Below are 20,899 nucleotides of genomic sequence, written 5' to 3'. Positions count from 1 at the left end.
AGGTTATAAAATCAAAATGCTAAGGACAACCAATCACAAAGAGCCAACTAGTCTTTACACTATGGCCAATTAAATTTTTTTTTATTTCTGCCTTTAGTCTGTAAGTCTCCCCGTGAGCTCCTGACAGTGAAGCACTTCTAACCCGCTAGCCATTTCCAATTGATTTTTGCTCAACTCTTAAAATGTTTAATATGTTTCAGTCGGTTGTTTAACGAATGTGATGTCCTCTTTGGAGGTTTTTCTGACTGGCACTGCTCCTAGAGAGATGTGAGCACTGCGATGCCCTCCTCAGTACCAACTGTGTGAGAGCACACAGGACGCTTGCACTCGCTTGCCTGCTTCTCTGGCCCTCCTGAAATGTGTCCTCTCTGAGCCCAGGGGTAATATCTGTATTCTTCTTGGTGTGTCTATTATAGATTCCAGCACACAGGATCAACACATATTTGTTGAATGAATGAATGAGTGACAAGGAGAAATGGTCAAGAAATGCCTCATATTAGCAGCAAGCATTTACCTAGCACTTACCAGCTACTATGCAAAAGCATATACAGAGTAGACTGATTTATTCCTAAGACAACCCTGTGAGGTAGGAGCCACTATTATCTACATTTTGAATGTAAGAAAACTGCCTCGCAGAGACTAATCACTTCTCCAAGGTCACAAACAGGAAGTGACAAAGTATGGACCCTGATCCCAGAGCCCAGTGTTTTTCACCTTTACACCCAAGAGGAAAAAGGATGCTCCACCCATATTCGTAATAGATGGAGACCTCTCTAGTGGCTGCAACGGATGCTACCATTGGTGCAATTTGTAGCTTTTAGGATCCTGAAGGCTTTTGAATTCTTGGACTTTTTAGGGGGACAGGAAAAAAGGCACTGCTCAAGGACATAAGAAACGATGGAAATAGAGAGAAACAAAACTTCTAAAGCCCCATTCTGAAAGGTTAGTCTAAAGAGGAAATCTGCATTCACTGGCCAGAAAAATAAAAACGCAAATACTTCAGTTATGGTTTAGCCATGACATGCAATTCTTTGTGAATGAGCTCCCCAACATTTATGGAGACCACCACCATCAAGATCTGAATCCTGATAAACCACACCCTGAAGAGGAATCATGGCTCCAGTTCTGGTTTCTCCGCTGTAATATCTGGCCATTTTACCCCACCTGTCCCTCCTCTGGTAGTCCTGAGTCTGGCCAATGGATCTATCACTCACCCAACACATGCCAAAAAATCTGGAAGTCTCCCAGGATTCCTCCTTCTGTCTACCCCTTCATATCAAATTGGTCACCGAGTTTTGTGAATTCTATTTTATAAACCTATTCATTTATTCATTAAATATTTATTTTGTGCCATGAGTATGTAATGATGAACTGGAGATTTCTCCCAGACCCACCCTCCAAGCTTCAAGGAGCTGAGTATCTTAAAGATGGCATTTTAGAAATTAATAGCCCATTCCACTGTACAGCAGTAAAGACAAGAAACGGAGTAGAAGGCTGGGAGGGACTAGTGGAGGTGTATATGATTCATCTAGAGAAGCCTGAGGGATTTTGTCTTGGCCATGTGCAAGCTGAAAGGCGAAGAATGTGTATCAGAAACCCGGTGATGGGAGAGGCAAGTGCAAATTTCTGGAGGAAAGAACAGAGTCCACAGTATGGAGAACTGGCAGTTCACTACGACCTCACAGCCTCAAAGCTGGTGCCAGCTGGGTCTTAATCTAGGAACTCACAGCCCAAAGGCTATCCATTCCTCAAAAGGAAAAAAGCCCAGCATCATCTTTCGTCTCTGGAGGATTGCGCTACAAGAAGAGTCTCCCAGCACTTGTCATTCCTTCATCAAATATCTCCTGAGCACCCCGCCCCGTGCAGATACCCGCTAGTAAAGGCCTCGCAGTCGCAATACTCGCCTTCAGAGTTTTCAATATATTGGAGAATACCGAGCTAGAAGGAGTAACTCTGAGCATTAGGGGTTGGGAAACCATGCTGGAAGCGAGTCTTACGATGTTAACGACGCGGTAAGAACCCATCAGATTCACCGCCCACTGCTCACCGCTGTCACAGGGGGGCTCCAGGCCTGCCACCTGCTTGTCCTTGCCCAGGTTTGCCCCAGTGCTTTACTGACTCTTCCACGACCGCCCAAGACCACTGCCCATCTAGAACCGACTCCAACCCCTCGTAGTCCTCGCGTAGCCACAGTCGGCGACGCGCAGCTCTTGCAAGGTGGCCGGCGCGGCCAGGGAGCTCCTGGAGAGCAGCGACCAGCTGGCCTGTCCACCTTCGGTGCCCACCCCAGACAGGCTGTCTCCTACATGCCTCCCATCCCCGGGCAGGAGAGCAGACACCGGGCGCGACGACCCCCATGGGCACAGCCCGCATCACCCTCCTTTCCCACCAAGGCGGGAGGGGCCGCTCTGCCGGAAGACGTTAGCCACGTCTGGCGCTCCCCTCTCGCAGCCTTCCCGGGCCCGGCGGGGACTAGCGGGGACGCGCTCACACGGGAACGCGCGCGCCTGGCGGCTCCGAAGTCCGGCAGCAGCGCTGGGCGGGCAGAGGCGGGACCGAGGGAGGGACGGCCACAGCCTCCGCCATTCCCCGCTCCCTCCCTCCCTCCCTCCCAGCCCCGCCGCAGCGCACCACCTCCTCGCCCCCATCCCACTCCCTCCCAACCGCGCGCGTTCCGCTCGCCCCGGAGCCTCGCCCTCCGCCAGGATGAGCAAATGAGCGCGAGCGAGGGCATGAAATTTAAATTCCACTCAGGGGAGAAAGTGCTGTGCTTCGAGCCTGACCCCACCAAGGCGCGAGTGCTATACGATGCCAAGGTGCCGCCGCGGAGGGACAGGGAGGACGCGCGGGCCGGGGTCCCCGGACGGGATGTGGATGCGGGTGCGGATGGCGGCGCGGAGCAGGGGAAGCGGCGGGGCCCGGGCGCTCCCTGCCTGTGGCTCCTGGGCATGCACGGCGCCGCGCGGACAGCAGGGGGCGCTCGCGGGCGCCGCGCGGGGGGAGGCGGGGGCGGGGCACTTCCGCTTCCGCCCAGCGCGCGGGGTGGCGCACGCGCGGTCCGAAACCTCGCGCCAGCGGTGTCGCGAGGCTGTGGCCGCGCCGTTGTTTTGCGCATCCGACGGCACAGAGGGCTGCGCGTCCAGGAGGCCGCCCACTAAAGGCCTCTGCCTTCGCGTTTAATCTTTCTTCATCCTGCGCGGTCCAGCGCCGCGTGGGCTTTCGTGCGACGCCCTGACCGACTGACCCAGGTCCTAATCCGTCGCGCCAGAGCGCTGCCCGTCGACTTGCGACGTCGTTGCCTTGGGGCCCCAGTCGTGTTTGGGCCCGACCCCTCCCGTAGGCCCCGAGGGCAAGGTTGACCCGGTGCCTTCTTCTCTCCGGGCCTTGCAGCATTTATGTTTTTAATCCCCGAGTCGCGCGCCCCGTGCCCATCCACCTAAGGTCTCGGGGGCTCGCGAGGGACTGAATCACGTCTGCAGCTCCTCAGGTCTGGATGGCGAGAGGGAGCGGGCATCTCAGTCCGGGGGTGGGGGCTGTCCCAGGTGCGTCTGCGCAGCGCTACCCATTGGGGCACTTCCTAAGGACCCCGGGCTCTGCGTGTTTAACTTTTGGGCTCCGCCCCCGCAGCCCCTGTTTTCTGTTTGCTTTCCTATTTCCTTCCCCGCCTTGAGTATTCCCAGGGTGACACGTCCTGTCATTTGCCCCTGATGTCCCCTCTGGGGACACCGCTTGATTGGAATGGCATAGCCTACTAGCTATCCTGGCCTTGGACACAGCGGAGCTGAGGAGACTACAAATCCCAGAGGTCTCAGGGCTGCAGCTCTCTTGTCTGGCCAGGACTCTTTTTTAGGGACAAATACGCTGGCCAATGGCTTCAGAAGCTGCTTTCATTCTCACACTCCAGAGACCAATCACAGGGAGGTTGGAGGGATGTTTCCTATTTTGAGGCATCCACTCAGGAATAAAATGGAATTGAAAGGGAAAATGTTTCAACGCAGCTCTCTGTCTAAAAAAGGAGCGAATGCTTTCTTTTCTTTTAAAAAAAGATCTATGATCTAGTTGTCCTGATCTAGCTTCTAGCATTCTGTATGTTCTGTCATTTGTGGACAATATTTCCTGGTTTCAGATCGTCGATGTTATTGTTGGGAAAGACGAAAAAGGCAGAAAGATCCCAGAATATCTGATCCATTTTAATGGTTGGAACAGAAGGTGAGTATAGTTGTTAAACTGGACTGAAAATTGATCATCTCTGCAGCACAGGAGCATTGCAAACTTCTTTGTTAAATTGTAGAAACACTTGTAGGAAAGCTTAATTTCCTGTTTTTACTTTTTATCAATCCTTGCCTATTCAGAATAATGATTACTTTTTAAGCTGATTATATTTTTGTTCTCTGTGGGTAATTCTGGAAAGCCCAGTTGCTTCTGTGTCTAAATGAGTTCCTTTTTCAGTTTATTTGCATCTTCTGGTGATTTTAAAATATTTAAATAGTTTTCGAAAATGTATATTTAGAAATGTATATTCTGGTTCAGTTACTGTACCTTTGAGGTGCTTTTAGCATTTGTTTCATACCAAACTAAAGTACTGACTTTTACATCTTTTTTGTTTGTTTTATTAGCTGGGATAGATGGGCAGCTGAAGATCATGTCCTCCATGATACTGATGAAAATCGCAGATTACAGCGTAAACTGGCAAGAAAAGCTGTAGCTCGCCTGTAAGAATACAAAAATCAAGACATAAAATGTTATCCAATATAGTTCCACTTAGTATTCAGAATTTTTATTATATAAAAGTAAAATATGACTAACGTGGTTTAATAAGTAATTTTACATATTGAAAGTGTATTAGTAAAGAGTCTTTCTGTTGTATTCTAAATAACTACTGTGTTTCCAGAGAGGTTATTGTATGATATTCTCAAATGGTGATTACCATTTATGTTCTAAAGTTTAATTATCAGGTACTTAAGAATCTTTGTTTTTATGTCTTGATGTTACCTCAAGACCCAAATCAGTCAACATCAAAATTTGTTTCAGTCGTGTTTTTGTTTGTTTTTTTTTCAGGAGAAGCACAGGAAGAAAGAAGAAGCGCTGCAGGTTGCCTGGTGTTGACTCTGTCTTGAAAAGCCTCCCTGTTGAAGAAAAAGATGAAAATGATGAGAACTGTAAGTGGCTTGACTTATTTCCTCTGATTTAAAGAAATGTTACCTAGTTTTTTATGCTGCAGGATTGAGAGGGAAGATTTATTAAGTTATAGACAGGGAAACATTTTAAACTCATTACATATTTTTGTTTTACCTAGCAATAAGCACTTCCTCTGATGACAGCAGTGAAGAAAAGGATGAAGCAATAAGTGAAGAAAGTGATATTGAAGAAAAGACTGAAGTGGTAAAAAGTTTTTATTGTAAAAGCTCTGTCTTCAGTATATATTTTAGTGGTAAAATTATATGGTCGAATTTTCCAGTTGTGAATCATTTTGTAAAAAGATGTTTTTTAACCAAACATTATGAAGTTGTACTTCATATTTAAGGGAAAATAGCCCTTATTTATAGTCACCGTCTGAACCTCTTGGTGACTTTTTATACCCGTAAAGTATTTCCACAAATCGTCGTTACCTCTTTTCACTGAAGTTGTGAACTTTATTTTTATAATGGTGACTAAATTTTAAATTTTGTGTATCAGAGTTTGGCATTTTCTGCCTGCCTTCAAAGTTAACGTGAATCCTACTGTTAAATGGGGAAGAAAGAAAATAAGCATTTGCAGTATCGTTAGTGCACTAAGACAAGTTAACTTTTGGCCTTTAATGTAGTTTCCATTACAACATGTGACATCATTACTGGTGTAAATGTTGAAAATTAACTGGGTTTGTATCATATAGGCTCGTGTGGGTTAGTCCTTTGGCTATAGACTCTCCTACTGTTTTAAGTAATTTAAGGATATGGAATTGTGATATTGCAGAAGGAAGAACTGGAGCTGCACACAAAAAGGGAGATGGAAGAGAGAATAATAACTATAGAAATCCCTGAAGTTCTGAAGAAGAAGCTTGAGGACGATTGTTACTATATCAACAGGAGGAAACGGGTATACAGAGAGAACACACAAAACATGGATTTGTAACAGAGCGTTCATTTAGCCATATTTTGTAATCACAGACTCAAACAATTGAGAAGCTTGGGGAATGAAATTTATATTTTGGGTTACATACTGAGTCAAGTTTCAAACTTCTCTGACAGTAGTGCTCTGCTGCTGATTATATTAAAGTGCACAGTCTTTCCCAGCCCTGGCTACCCCTTAGAATCCTCTAGGGGGCTTTGCAAAGTCCTGCTGTCTGGACTTCAACCCAGAGGGTAAGACAAAATTGATCTGTGATGGGAGCCGGCTGTGGATACAGTCTTAGAGGCTCCCCAGGTGGTTCTAATGGATCACTGCTTGCTTTTATTTAAAAAATTAATACTGTCATCTACATGGGGGTGTGATCAGTAGAAGAAAAACATCAAAGAGCTTCAAAGCACATTTATTTAAAAGATTCTCTTCAAAACAGAATTGGCTTTGTTTTTGAGTTTAAAAAATGTTTTGAACCAGACCACTGTTTCTTGGAATATATGGTTTATACAGTGAGATGAGTGCATCAGATGTCTATATTTTTATTAACAGTTAGTGAAACTTCCGTGCCAGACCAACATCATAACTATTTTGGAATCCTACGTGAAGCATTTTGCTATTAATGCAGCCTTTTCAGCCAATGAGAGGCCTCGTCATCATCATGCTATGTCACACACCAGCATGAATGTGCATTATATCCCAGCAGAAAAGAAGTGAGTGGGAGAAGGGGGATTGGCATCTCGTGGTTCTCTCTTTGTGTATTAGAATAGTGACTTCTATTTAGAACAGGTAACACTGTTCTGTTTCAGTTATTATGAATTAATACATCACTTAATACACAGTTTAATATCAAAATACAGTCCCTTTTTTGAAATGTTCAATAACTATAGGTATCTGGTCTGGATGCAACCCCAGACTAGTTTGTTCAGTGATGTATTTGGGATTTAACTTGTTTTTTGAGGAACACCAGAATGGGCAGTGAGAATTTTTTCAAAGCTTGTTTACAAACACGTCTTTATTACAGTCTGAGTACAGTAGTACCTCAGTTTCCTAACGTCTCCATTGACGAACATTTTGGTTTATGAAGGCCATAAACCCGGAAATAATGCTTCGGTTTTTAAACACGCCTCGGAAGTCGAACATGTCACGTGGCTTCTGCTGAGTGCAAGATCCTGAGGCCTAGCTATTGGCTGATTTTGAATGTTTCAGAACTTGAACGGTCGTCTGGAACGTTCAAAAACTGAAAACTGAGGTACCACTATGATCGTCCTCATAGCATGCCTTGGGGCATGGGACCCAGCTGAAGTTGAGCCAGACAGGTAGATTGTTCAAGTCCAGACAGGTGCTAGGAGTTGATCGCGTCCACTCCGTTCAGCTCCCAGCGACTGGGGTCTGTCCAGCTGCAGCACTGGCTGCTTGGGCACTCGTGGGGCACTGAACGTGCTCATTTCATTTGTTTTCAGTGTGCTTAGTTCAAATCGTAGCATACTTGCTGCAATTCATATTCTAGATCTGTGTTCCCATTTAGTTCTTTATTGTTGACATCTACAAATTCTTTTCGTTCTTTATGCTTGTAGGTGTTAAATATAGAATGTTTAAAATTCTGCCTTATAGAAAACATACTATCTCACTGTGGTATTCGCGGAAGTTCTGTTACTTTATTGCGCCTCTAATCTCTTTTTTTTTAATCCTTCCAGTGTTGACCTTTGTAAGGAAATGGTGGATGGATTAAGGATAACCTTTGATTATACTCTCCCACTGGTTTTGCTCTATCCATATGAACAAGTTCAGTATAAAAAGGTGACTTCGTCCAAATTTTTTCTTCCGATTAAGGAAAGTGCCACAAGCACTAATAGGTAAGTTAGCCTGTAGTTCACCAATCAGATATCAGCAGTCAGACAGTTGAATCTGTTTTTAAAGATTTCTGTCTGATGCTGTGCGGCCAGCATGTTTGGAGGAGGGAGAAGATTGAAGAGTGGTGGGTTTTTTTTCCTGGGGAAACTAAGTCATTATTCACTTTCAAATGGCTCAGAAAGAGTTTACCAAGTGGAGATTCCAGTGTAGAGCTCTTGGTTGGATTTTGAGCAGCTGTCCCTGTCTTTCCAAAGACGCTGGGGTGAAGAGAACACTGCTGGAGAAGAGTAGATGTGGGTTTGAATTCAGCTCCCTCGCTGGTTGTGGGACTTGGGGAGATGCCTTCTGAGTCTCTTGCTTCTGCCTCTGTGCTCTGCATAAGCCACCTTTTCCTGCCATCCCCTTTTCCCTTCCTTCCTGGCTCCTGGTTCTCTGTCTGCCTCATGACTGTCTCTTCTCAGCCTGCCTTCCTTTCCTGTTGGGTTCACCCCCAGGTGACAGGCCTGTACAGCTCCTTGGGGACCTGTGTCGATGTCCTCATGCCCTACTCCGAACCTCCAGGTTCCCAGTGTCCAGGTTGAACTGTGTTTCCACGTGTTTGAGGCTTTTCCAGTCCTGCCAGTAATGTGGTGAGAGAATGTGGCATTCTCGAGACCAGGGGTTCTCAACTTTGGCCCTATTGATGTTTTGAACCTTCTTGTTCTTTGCTGTGGGACCCGTCCTGTGCACTGTAGGATGTTAAGCAGCATCTCTGGGCTCCACCCACTAGATGCCGGTAGCACATTTTCAACTGTGACAACCCCAAAGTGTCTCCAGACAGTGTCTGTGTTCCCCTGGGAGGGCAAAATCTCTCCCAATGGAGAACCTTGTCTTAGCCACATATAAAAGGGGCATCGCAATCTCTAATACCAGCAGGCCTCACAGAGTTATTGAGAGAGTTAAAGTGATTTTATATGTTACTTTTTAAGAAAATCTTTGTTTTGGTACGATTGGAAGTAAATGTTTATAGCCCGCCAGGGGTGGACTTGAGAATGTTTTCTATTCTTTCTGAAGGAGGACATTTAAGAACCCCTCCAGATTTGCAGGGATTCTGCCAGCTGGGTCCGTGTGACACTCTTCCCTGTTCTGTAGGAACCAGGAGGAGCTCTCGCCAAGCCCACCTTTGTTGAATCCTTCCACCCCGCAGTCCACGGAGAGTCAGCCAGCCTCAGGTGAACCGGCCACCCCCAAAAGGCGCAAAGCTGAGCCAGAAGCCTTGCAGTCTCTGAGGCGGTCCACGCGCCACTCTGCCAACTGCGACCGGCTGTCTGAGAGCAGCGCCTCGCCTCAGCCCAAGCGCCGGCAGCAGGACACATCTGCCAGCATGCCCAAGCTGTTCTTGCACCTGGAAAAGAGTAGGTCCATTCCTGGATCCTGGAGGCCATTCAGTTTTGATTGGTCTGGGCCAGGTACTGTGTTCCTGAGAGGAATGCAGCCAGCAGCGAGGCCTAGAGCGCACGGTCACAGCCAGATTTGCCCACTGGCCTGCAGGAATTGGCCCCAGGGCTTTGGCCCCGACTGAAGCTCCGGAGGCATTTTCCCTAGCCTGTGAGCAGCTGGCTGGGAGGGGGCGCCAGCACACCTTCAGCTCTGGACTCTGGAGTTGGATGCTTGGCGTCTACTGCTTTAGTTAGCTCTGTCGCACGAGTCCTTAGCAATCACTCCCCATCCCCCCCCCCCCACTGATTACTTCCTGCCCCTCTAGAGGGGATTTGCTGCTTCTGGGCATGAGTGCATATCGCTGGAATCATGCCGTATGTGGCCTTTGGTCTGTGGCTTTCACTGCGCATGTTTTCCAGGTTCATCTTGTAGCTTCTATCAGTACTTGATTCCCTTTCTTTTTGGTTTTTGCCTAATAATATTCTAGGTGCTGTCTTATAATAGGAGAGTCTTATTGTTAAAGACTAATAACTTCTCTGCTGTTTGTAACAGTCTTCCAGCGGTCTTTAATTCATGGCTGTGTGATTTATAAGGGAATAGTTAACATCTTTTCCTTCTGCAGAGACACCTGTGCATAGCAGATCATCCTCACCTGTTCCTCTGACCCCTAGCAAGGAAGGGAGTGCAGTGTTTGCCAGCTTTGAAGGCAGAAGAACTAATGAGATAAATGAGGTAAAGAGCAAGTGTCTGCTGTTCATCCCCAGTGGGTCCTTCCTTTTGTGGTTGCTCAAGTCCTGTGGGAGGACACGGGGTTTCCTTGGAAGCCTTACACTGCTCTTATCGTTAACAGAATGGTTCATATACTGTGTAATACTGTGTTGTTGGTTTCTGAAATGAGAAAACTGTTAGGATTCTGCTCTACATTTACATTTATCTTCTCTCTTAAGTACTGAAATACGAGTACAGTAAGTCCTCACTTCAAGTCATCAGTAGGTTCTTCCACTTTAAGAGAAGCAATGTGTAACGGAACCAGTTTTCCCACAGGCTAATTGATACAAACAAGATTAAGGTAAGTTCCTAGGGCATCTCATTGACGTTATAATGAAATGATGTGATTTAAGAACCTCCTGTATTTGCATTTTGTAGACTAGGTGTTGGAACACTTCTGCAGAAGGCCAGAGAGTGAATATTTTAGGCTTTGCGGGCCACGCAGTCTCTAGCAAGACTACCCAACTCCCATAGCAGCCATGGGCACTATGAATGAGCGTGCTATGTTCCAAGAAGACTTTATGGACACAAATTTCATATCAGATAACTCTCATGTATTATGAGACATTGGGGTGTTCTTTTTGCTATTTTTCCAACCATTTCAAAATATGAAATCCATCCTTAACAGTAAAATTATAGCCATCCCTTTGAAAGCATGCTCAACCATCATTATGCCAGACATTTGACCTCAAATTCTTGCCACCAGGTTTCCATTTTACAGATGGGGACACTTTTCATTTTAAAACTTTATTTTTAAGGCCAGTTAACAGGTGTAGGCAGTTTCAGGGGTTCGGGAGATGTCTTAGTCCACTGGGATATTCTGTGACTCTCACCTAGGAGGTGGGATTTCCTTGTTTTTTGAGTACAGGGAAAGATGACTTTACAAGGCAGAGAGAACATTTGATGACGGTCAGGAAACTTTTTTGTCAAGGGTCAGATTGTAAATATTTTCAGGGTTGCACACCATACGGTCTCTTTCTAGAATACCCAGCTCTGCTGTTAAACCATGAAATCGGTGTGGACAGTTCGTAAATGAATGGACATGGTTCTGTGCCCCCCAAATTCATATATGCAGACTGGCAATTGAATTTCATATGATTTTCACATGCCATAAAATACTATACATTTATAACAACCGTTTTTTAGCACAAGAGGGTCTGACTGGATTTGGCCCAAGGGCTGTAGTTGGCTGATCCGTGATAGAGAAGCTGGAAAACCCAACTTGTTTTACAATGTTGAGGAAAAGTTAGGAATTTTCTAGTACAAGTTTTCAGACAAGAAGTTCCTGTTGGTGTTGTTATTAGGTTGGTGTAAAAGTATTTGCGGTTTAAAAGGTTAAAAATAGTTGCAAAAACCGCAATTACCTTTGCACCAACCTAATATTTAAAGGGAATGAGGTTTCTTTTAATACATCTGAATATTCAGGCAGGGCCATTCCCACTTGGGTCAGTGGCATGAGCCCGCCATCTGGTGGTTGTAGATACAGCTGCAAGCTCTAGTGAAAAAAGGCTTTCTAGTAAATGGTTGAACTTCAGGAGGCTCTCACAATGACTCACGAGACCCAGTGCATGCATTTCCACCTTTAAGAGTGTTTTAACCAGGACTCTGCATCCAGATCCTTTGAGACTCTCGTCCCGATGCTGTTTGCTGCCCCACTGCATCAGGAGGGTTTGGGTGCACACTTTTCTTTTTAAGACCACAGGTGGCTCGTACACATCCTGGTTGAGAATCCCTCCACTAGAAACCTGTTGTTCTTCCCCTTAATGTATATAGGAGATGATACCCCGCATTGAGGTGCAGAAATGAGTGAGTGAGGTAGACTGGTAAATGACCAGCTCACTAGGTAAATGACCAGCTTCTGGACACGTGCTCTTCATGCCTCCAATGATGGCAAGTTTCCGTATGTTCACCATGGGGTTAGGTGCTGGGGGCTGGTATGAAGGTGCTACACATGGCATTCTACAGCACAGAACTGGGGTCAGTGAGGCAGGGGCTGAAACTAAGACCTTTGGCATGGAGTCACACAAAACCATGGGAGTACTTGTGAGCTTCTGTGATTTCATTTTGTTAAAGTGGCTACATCGGCCTTTCTGGAGTTGTTTCGGCATCCTGCTTTATCTTGTAGAGCGTTTCCTTTGACCCTACTGTTTCCAGATTAAACTTCACAGAACACAAAAGGCAAAGCAGCAAGTCAGGAAAATAGTTCTACAGTTAACTGAAGCGTTTCTACAGAAGCTCGTCAGAGTTTTGAAATTCAGCTCTTATTTTAACAAAAGCCCGAAAATCCACCCGCAGTTCTAAAATTCAGAGTGGAGGAAAAAAAGTCAGTTATCAGGGTTGAAGTGTATTTTCATTTGATTCAATGGGTCAAACTATTAAGTTTCCAAAGTGAATATAACATAGCAGGAATTAGGGAATCTTGAAACAGTGCTAATATTGCTCAAAACATCGCTGGGTTATTTTTTTTTTTATTAAATTGCAGTTATTTTATTTTATAAATATATAAAAGCAATCCAGACAATATACTATAGTTGGTCAGAAATGTTTTTTGATATATTTTAGTGATCATTTATTCACATGTATATACATGTTATCACTACGAGGAAAGGTTTAGAAAGGATTTTTTTGGTTTTTTTCTTTCAAGGGAATTAATGTGCTTATGTTCCTTTTTAATGATTTTATGAAATTAAAGTATGCTTTGATGACAGGAAAGTAAGTATTCAACATCTGTTCACTAACGCAACCAAAGAAATAAAACGTCCGTGCTACCTCCAAAGTTAAAAACACCTGGCAAATCTTAATTACACCACAAAGTCTAGGGAGTTATGTAAAAAAAGTAAAGGCATTTGGATTTTTTCAAGTTCCAGATGACCAGACAGAAAATGCAAGTCTTCAGCTAAAGAATAATAATGATAGCAAACATTTATGAACTACTTTGTATGAACTAGGCACCATAAACACTTTACATGTATTACGTCTGGGTTACTTTTTACTGCTTCATTCTCTAATGCAGCAAGGCTTTCCAAAAAAAGGGGCAAAATGACCAAAACAGTCAGCCCATTAATAGGTAGTAGCTGTTGAAAATTAGGAAATCAAATATTTCCTTAATCTAATTTTAAGTCTTCCCCCCACCTTGTGTTTATTTTGATAAGAGGCATTTTTTTCCCTCTACATACAATTTACTGTTACAATTTTTAGGTGATTAGAAGTGTCTTTATGTTGCCAAGAAAGGTGGATCCTCCTGTGTTTGATTTAAAAGGCAAAAATGTTGTTCAAAATTATGGAAAACTAATATATATGCTAATGTATGATCTGTTTGAAAAATAATACTTACGTTTTTCTCATGCCCCCTAAATGATAATTCCACCACTAAAAAACGAACCTTAACATTTTGGAGTACACTTCTTGGTATTTTTCCTATGTATCTGCATAATAATTACATTTATACTATGTATTTACTTTTTTGCAAGTGTCTTCTTGAACTTAATCGTTTCGTAGCTTGATCCTCTTCAACATGATACATTATATTCCTGTATCCTGGGATCCTGCTCACAAAGAACTTCATGAGAATCAGAGGGTGGCTTTAGAACTTCCACGTTGGTTTATTGTCACCGGTTTCCTCCTTTTTCTGGTCCAGCTGTGGAGGAACTCCTGCAGTGCCAGACGGAGGACTGGGAGCTTGGGGGTGAGAACGTGACACTTGACTGGTGCATCTGCCTGCCGGCCTGAAAATGTCAAAGCACATGTTTTTCTTCCGGAACTCCAAGTGTTGAGATCTGTTGGTAATGGAGTGTTAAGATATAATAAAGCATTCCGTTCGTGCTTTTTGCAGGTTCTCTCCTGGAAGCTTGTACCCGACAGTTACCCACCAGGCGACCAGCCGCCTCCACCCTCTTACATTTACGGGGCACAACACTTGCTGCGATTGTTTGGTAAGAACTCCTGCTCTTTGTGTTCTTTTTTGTGTGTGTGTTATTGCTTTGGTTTAAACACTCTTGTTAGCTTATATACATCTTGTGGTAATTTGGGGATCTGAGAAAAATCATTGAAAGGTGACTTCAAAAAAAAAATGAATCTTAGGGCACAGCTCACAGTGGCCCATGCGGGGATTGGTGTTATCAGCCACGCTCAACTGACCTAACCAGCCCCCCTACTTTTACCATCTGGAATGCTCTTTGCACAGGTTTCTTGGCTCACTCTTCCATTTTATTCAGGTCTGTGAGGCTTTCCCAACTGCCATATCTAAAATAATGCTCGCACCCTTTCATTTTGTATTTCCTTATGTTGCTGTAGTGTTGTGAAGAGCATTTAACACTGTTTTATTATAAGTAACAATACAATTTGTAAATAAAATGAATCTTAAATTTCATAAAATTATTTGTAATATTTGTACTACTACTTTGTCTTTGTGTTCAGGAAGAGTTTTTAGTTTTGTTTGATGATGTAAATGTTAATTTCAGTTCAAATAAGGACAAACAGACGATCCCTGAGTGTCTTACTCATTGCCAGATTCTGCTGATTATAAATGGTTTTGCTTTTCTTTTTAATGTAGTGAAACTTCCAGAAATCCTTGGAAAGATGTCCTTTTCTGAGAAGAATCTGAAGGCTTTACTGAAGCACTTTGATCTCTTTCTGAGGTATTTCTATTACTTTGTCAAAAACTTTACTGCCTTATGTATGACTTTTCTGAATTTCTCTTTCGCAGATGTGGAAGCTAGCTCTGTGATATTTTAAATAGTAGCAGTGTTACCTAAGTGTGGTTGATTCTAACTGTAATTGTAACATAGGAGGTTTGGGGCTATTTCTTTTTTCCATCTGGTTTTTGAGTCAAGGGTATTCGTTATATGGTTAAAAATTTTTGTGTCTCTAGAAGAATCCAGTTGGATAACCTCGTGAAAAGAAAGTTAACTTTCTACAGTAGAAGTGATTGAGGTTGATAAGTTAATTTTATGTTTTATTCAGGAGTACCTTAAGTATTAGACTCTTCTTTGTTGCATGTACATAAAGTAACTTAAATATTAACATTTACAAGTAAGATAAATGACCAGTAGGCTGTGTTGACAGTGTGAATTCAGAGAAAGGTATTATTTCTTTAACTTGACAGAGCCAGTCATTTTATTACATCATAGGATCATTTGCCCTGAGCTCCCCACCACCCCCGCTACCGCCACTGTGCTGTGGCCCAGCTCTCTTCCACCCAGATGTCTACAGATCACTTCCTCTCCTTGGCATTCAAGGCTAGTCGTCACCCTGGCTCACCCAGCTCGTCCTACCTACCTGGGTTTGTTTCTTCCTTCTCTTTAAGGGGGCACCCTTATAGTCAGACCTCAACCTGTAAGAGCTAATCAAGTAGGATCTCCCACAGAGTGGAGAGCACTCCAGCCAGACAAATCAGTCATGGAGTTTTTAAAAGATATTTTCATGCAGGCATTTTGAAAAAAGTGTGAGTGGAATTAGGCTTTATAACATTTTATTAGAAACAATAAAAATCCCTCTTCCCTTCCAGCCTTTCCCTCAAACAAATCCACAACTCTATTTGGCATAAAAATTTTATAAGCCAAAATCAAATAATGCCAATAAAAAATGAAGAGGTAGCTGTAGCTGCGAGTTAGCATAGGAAAGCCTGCTAATTTTGAAGTATGCCCAATACAAAATAGAATAGGGTTTTAAGAAGTAACTTAGAAAGATTTACAAACAAATACTGTAATTGGTTTTGAAAATGTATCCAAAGACATCAACCAGAGTATCAGTGGAATCAGTAATCACCAACAAAAGGGTGCGATCAAAGAAGAACAAGTTCACTCTCGAATGAATTTTAACTCGGTTTTTACTGAAGAAGGTATCGTAAGGTTTATCCTTAAATTTTTAGGAATTTGGACGGATGGACAGAGGCCAGGGAAACAGACATGAAGCTAATTAACTAGCTTACTGGTTACTATGACCCATGTGAGAATGCTTTAGCCCTCCATGGTGAAATTTTGACGCTTCAGCATCAAGGTGGCATGTGTGTATTGCAGACTCTTAAATGGCCCCATGTTAACGTTCATTGTCAGACGTAAGTCAGTCTTGTGTGTGTTTTGGTACTGTGAGCTGGAACGGAAACACCTTTTGGTGTGGCAAATTAGGATACAAAATGCCCTTTCCTAGTTATACCATTCATTTTTTGCTCTGACTTAGCCACTACAAGCATTGTGAATTTCTCAAGTGACATTTGTTGAGTTTTATAACTTACTTTTTATAGTTTGTTTTTAAAACAGGAAAATATGGAAATAGTCACTGAGGCCTTTTTTGCGCAGAAGTGTTTATATAACCAAGACTGCCACCTAGTGGGCTTTAGGTTCTCTTTCTATTTGTACACTTGTTAGTGAAAGGATTCCAATGAAATCCATTTTTCTTCCTCTTACTAAAAAAGAGTGAAATGTTAGCAGGTTGAAAGTTAAGATTTTGCTTGTGGGGTTTAGTCCTTACTGTGGTAATCATCCAGCTGTTTTCTTTTCCAGGTTTTTAGCAGAATACCATGACGACTTCTTCCCAGAGTCTGCCTATGTCGCTGCCTGTGAGGCACATTACAGCACTAAGAACCCCAGGGCGATTTATTAAAGTTTTGGTGGTTCTGGAAGAATAGCTTCTCTGTCTAGCTTTGCGCTCTGGGTTCCCAGTGGAGAACTGGGGAGATGGTGGGCCTTCTTTACAGAGAGAGCAGACCTGATGCCCACCCCGGGGCCTCTGGCAGAGGCGGGCCCATTTATCTGAGTTGCTTACACACTGTAGTTATTTCTGTTAAGGAGTACTTCCTTGGTGCCTGAATGGCCTCCAACGTCTGAGCCTAGCCACTGTACACGTCATGTGTGACAGCGGGAAAAGAGCAGCTGTGGCCCCAGTGAAGCGATCATGGCAGTGTGCAGAGGCGAGGCTGTTTCAGGAGACATTGGAGTTGGTAGCAATACCCACATTTCTTAGCTATTTGTTAGCACTAAGCAAAGTTGTTTTGCAAACTGTTTTCGTTCTTATGATGAGACTGAGCAACTCTGTCCAACAAATCTTAGTTTTGCTTGGAAACTGCAAAGTAGTCCCAAAATATTTTAGAGGGAATTGATATTGATGGCAAAAGAAAATTTGCAGCTATACATTTGCTTGTTACAGTTCCTTTTCTGTAAAACCTTATTTTTGGTGATCTAAAAAAAGCGTTGCCTGACTTGTTTGAGATTTTACTGCTATACTTTGTTGTGTAATGTTATGGTTCCCATTCTGTAAAACGTTATTTTTGGTGATCTAAATAAAGCAGAGCCCGTCTTGTTGGAAAGAACCAGGAGAGAGTTTTCACTCTGGCTTTGTCTTCTTTCGTTATTGCAAAGGAACAGTAAGATAACCTCTTGACTCATAACTTTGTTTTATTTTGTTTTATCTTTGTGCCTTTATTGTTAAGGCCTTTTGTTTTCCTTCCTTTCTTTGTTTTTGTCTCACTGGGAGGCCTGACTGGAAGGTGGTTCCTGGAAGTTGGTGCAACTCTTTGCTGTCTTGTTGCCGCACTCTGGCTGGCTGTTGCATTTATCCTTCTCCACGGTGACCAGTTTATGGTCTCTCCAGTCACCCTGTAGTCCTCATTTTAGTCTCTCACACAACTCCCTTTCTCCTCTCCCCCAGGATGCTTTAGAAAGTTCTGTGTCAATTGAAGGGATACCAGTACCATACAAGCCTTGAATATGGCACCTGCCTTTCCTTGGAGCTCATCAGTTGACCTTAACTTCCAAGGATCACTGGTCATGAACAACAAGGGCCACAGGGAGTTTTTTAAAAATTTGTAAATGGTTCCATCAAAGAAACTTCTGCATATACTGACCTGGGGGAAGCAGAACCGCTAAATTGGAGTAGACGTCGCCTTTGTGCACTTCGTTGTAAGTGACGCGGGTTTGGGGTTTCTGTTCTGGAGTAGCACTGGTGTTCATGCTAGGTTTCTTCTCCATTTGGTTTATGCAGTGCCTGTTTAAACCGGGTGCACCTGCAGTGTGCTCTGAATTGTGGAAAAAGTGTAGTTAGTGATTATTCATGGCCTGGAAAAGAAAGCTCCTCTTGCAAGAATCTGCTTGTTAAATGCCTCCAATGAAATGAATGTAGACTGTCTCTTGGAACATTTATATAGTTACATACCTTGAGTTTACAATTCATTTATTTTCTAGTAATGAAAAATTATATTCCCCTAAAGGCATTTCTTAATCACAACTTCTCTTAAGCTGATTATTCACAGCTTAGGTTGATTTAAATAACTGTTGAAATATTATTTCTTTATTGTATATTAATAATTTTTCAAATCATCAGTTAAAATATGATTTAAATGTCTAGAACATCCTTACAAAAATTGTACATTATCTTCCTTTTGTCAATTTTTAAATGGTTACTTTCCTGAACTGCCAGACCTTGAGGTTAAGTACCCATATTCATTGTGTTAATGTCTTCTTTTTAAGTCATTTAAATGTGTATTGAAAATAATATACCTATAACTTTCGTATCAGAATCTTACACTAAAAACCACTGAATTGTACACTTTTAAGATTAATCTTATGATATGTAAATTATATCTCATTTAAAACAGGGAGATCTAAGTATTGGCTCTGTGTAAAATGCAAGAAAAATGCACCGTGAAAACCCATTTTTGAGAACTTAAAATACTCCAGCTTGGCTTCTTTCGTGTATCACTGCCCAGGCCTGGCCGGCTAAGTAAGGTTCCTTTTCTCAGACCACTGAGCTCACGCTTCACCAGAAGCTGAGAAAATCCACTGCAGTGCCTTCATATAATTTCCTTCATGAGCAAACCTGGAGTTGACAGATCTTCAGACTTCTTTGACTTCCAAATTCTTCTGAATGGCAGAACATAAGGAAAAAGTATATACCAATATTATCATAAGCAAAAAAGTTAGAGATTAGTGACAGCAAAAAAACAAAAACATGAATTAAGAATAATGCAAATCATGGCCAGTTCATCTTTATAAGTCTTTATGTTTTAGCATTTCTTTGCAACATCAATCTTCATCCTTCCAGAAGGTTGTGAAAAACCATAGGTAGTAAAGTGCTCGACTGTGTTTTCCTATTGATTTGTACTATTCTCACTGAGATTTACAACCTTCAGTGGAATGATTTAATAAGTCATTCTGAAGATGTGCTTTGGCACAAGGTAAATTATAGCAGCCTGCAGGTTCTATTTACTGCTCAATCTTCACTATTGTAAAGGTGACTTTGGAGACAATTTCAGGTCGTCAGCCTTTATTATTATAGTTGCCCATTATCCAGAAAATAATTTTGGGTGAGATGAATTCTGAGCTGTATAGAAACACACCTGTTAGTGTCAGCAGATGAAGGCTATTCAAATGTTTTTGGGAAGTACATAAAGTCTGAAAACCAAAAACACTATTGGAGGGAAAACTTAGTAAGATATTCTTTGTAAATATGATAGTTCATCTTTTATATTCTGTAGCACATAAAGCTTAACTAGTCATAGCATTGAAATCCTTTGTTAATTTGGTTGTCCATAAGAAGCCATGGTGTGGTAGACAGGTTGAGAAATGTTTCTAAATCTTTACACATGCACACACGCCGTATCTCTGTCCCTAACCTTTGAAATGTGAATTTACAGTTTCTCCTATCAAGAGGTACTACTGGTTTTCTTCCCCTTGAGTTTGGTCTGGATTTGTTTTCTTTTTCCTGTGTTGAGGGCTGACTTTGAATAGATCACCTGAAGGGAGATGCTTTTCAATGTAGGAAACCCTGAGTAGTCTGGCTTCGGTACTTGCTTTGGCCAAGAAAATACGGCAGGAATGATTCACTTCCCTTCTCTTCCTTGGAATCTTGCTGAGATGTGAACAAATCCGGGCAAACCTGCTGGATGATAAGAGTTTGCCTAGTTATTCTCATTGCCCAGACAACAACCAGCTGACTGCCCGACATGTGAGTGAAACCATTTTAGACCAGCCAACCCCCAGCCTACTTCCCAGCCCACTACAGATGTAGACAAGCCAACGCACATCTGCCAGACCTAGCTCAGTTCCACAGAACCGCCCGGCTGACTCACATATCATTGATCAATAATGAATGCTCATTGTTGTAAGCCACTCAGCTTTGCCGTGGTTTGCTATGCAGGAATAGAGAACATAGCCGTGTAGCTTGGTGGTGTATATGTTTTGCACACTATGGAACAGCTCATACTTCATTGCCTTGGCTGAAATTGCTGAATTCTGGCATGAACATGAGCCATTAACTAACCAAGGGAAACATACCTGCTCCTACTACTGCTCAGATAATAGGAAAGAAAACGGACAGAGACAGCAACACATCTTTGAGATCTTGTAGCTAGTGCAATGTGAATTTCATTTTGTAAGAAATTTAAAGTTTGCAGAAAACAAGAAAGGCGAACATAAAATATGTTTTCACCACAAAATTGACAACTGTTATTGTTTTGTAATATTTGTTTCCGGCCACTGTTTTAAAAATAAAGCATTTTGGATTTGGCTAAAATTCCTTTTACCGTTACCTGGCTCTCTATCCCCTGCCCTTCTCCCAAGGGAATACTACACTGATTTTGCAGTGTGGACTCATACTGTACACATGGAACTTTTTCCTCTTGTACTCCATCACGTTTTTGACATATATAGATGCATATTTGCACATACACAGATACATGGATACATAGTATATACATATGTACATATATATACATATAACTACATCATTCTGTTTTTACACATACACACATTTTATTTAACCCTTTTAA

The 20,899-nt window shown here is 42.7% G+C and overlaps 1 protein-coding gene across 3 annotated transcripts; it reads left to right on the top strand.

The window, feature by feature from the left end:
* The first annotated feature begins 2,547 nt into the window (after positions 1–2,547).
* MSL3 (MSL complex subunit 3) lies at positions 2,548–20,639 on the top strand. Of its 3 annotated transcripts, none has more exons than XM_081042598.1 (13): positions 2,548–2,816; positions 4,127–4,209; positions 4,617–4,712; positions 5,059–5,159; positions 5,297–5,382; positions 5,953–6,075; positions 6,649–6,809; positions 7,794–7,952; positions 9,082–9,344; positions 9,992–10,101; positions 13,970–14,069; positions 14,690–14,774; positions 16,638–20,639. In XM_081042598.1, the coding sequence occupies exons 1-13, from the start codon at positions 2,715–2,717 to the stop codon at positions 16,735–16,737; spliced, it is 1,569 nt and encodes a 522-aa protein (XP_080898724.1). In that variant the 5' UTR covers positions 2,548–2,714; the 3' UTR covers positions 16,738–20,639. The 3 variants fall into 3 exon arrangements, with proteins under 3 accessions (XP_080898724.1, XP_080898725.1, XP_080898726.1); XM_081042599.1 differs by lacking the exon at positions 2,548–2,816 and adding an exon at positions 3,000–3,487; XM_081042600.1 differs by lacking the exon at positions 2,548–2,816 and adding an exon at positions 3,033–3,248.
* The last annotated feature ends 260 nt before the right edge of the window (positions 20,640–20,899 follow it).

The sequence above is a fragment of the Rhinolophus hipposideros genome (genome assembly GCF_964194185.1).
Source record: "Rhinolophus hipposideros genome assembly, chromosome: X".
In the NCBI taxonomy this organism is placed as follows: Eukaryota; Metazoa; Chordata; class Mammalia; order Chiroptera; family Rhinolophidae; genus Rhinolophus; species Rhinolophus hipposideros.
This window is presented reverse-complemented; position numbering and strand designations above follow the sequence as displayed.

Excerpts from the sequence above, each read along its gene's own strand:
- MSL3 (XM_081042598.1), top strand. The coding sequence starts at position 2,715 with ATGAGCGCGAGCGAGGGCATGAAATTTAAATTCCACTCAGGGGAGAAA. Across the intron at positions 4,210-4,616 it reads TTTAATGGTTGGAACAGAAG|CTGGGATAGATGGGCAGCTG; the intron begins GTGAGTATAGTT and ends TTGTTTTATTAG. Across the intron at positions 6,810-7,793 it reads TATATCCCAGCAGAAAAGAA|TGTTGACCTTTGTAAGGAAA; the intron begins GTGAGTGGGAGA and ends TAATCCTTCCAG.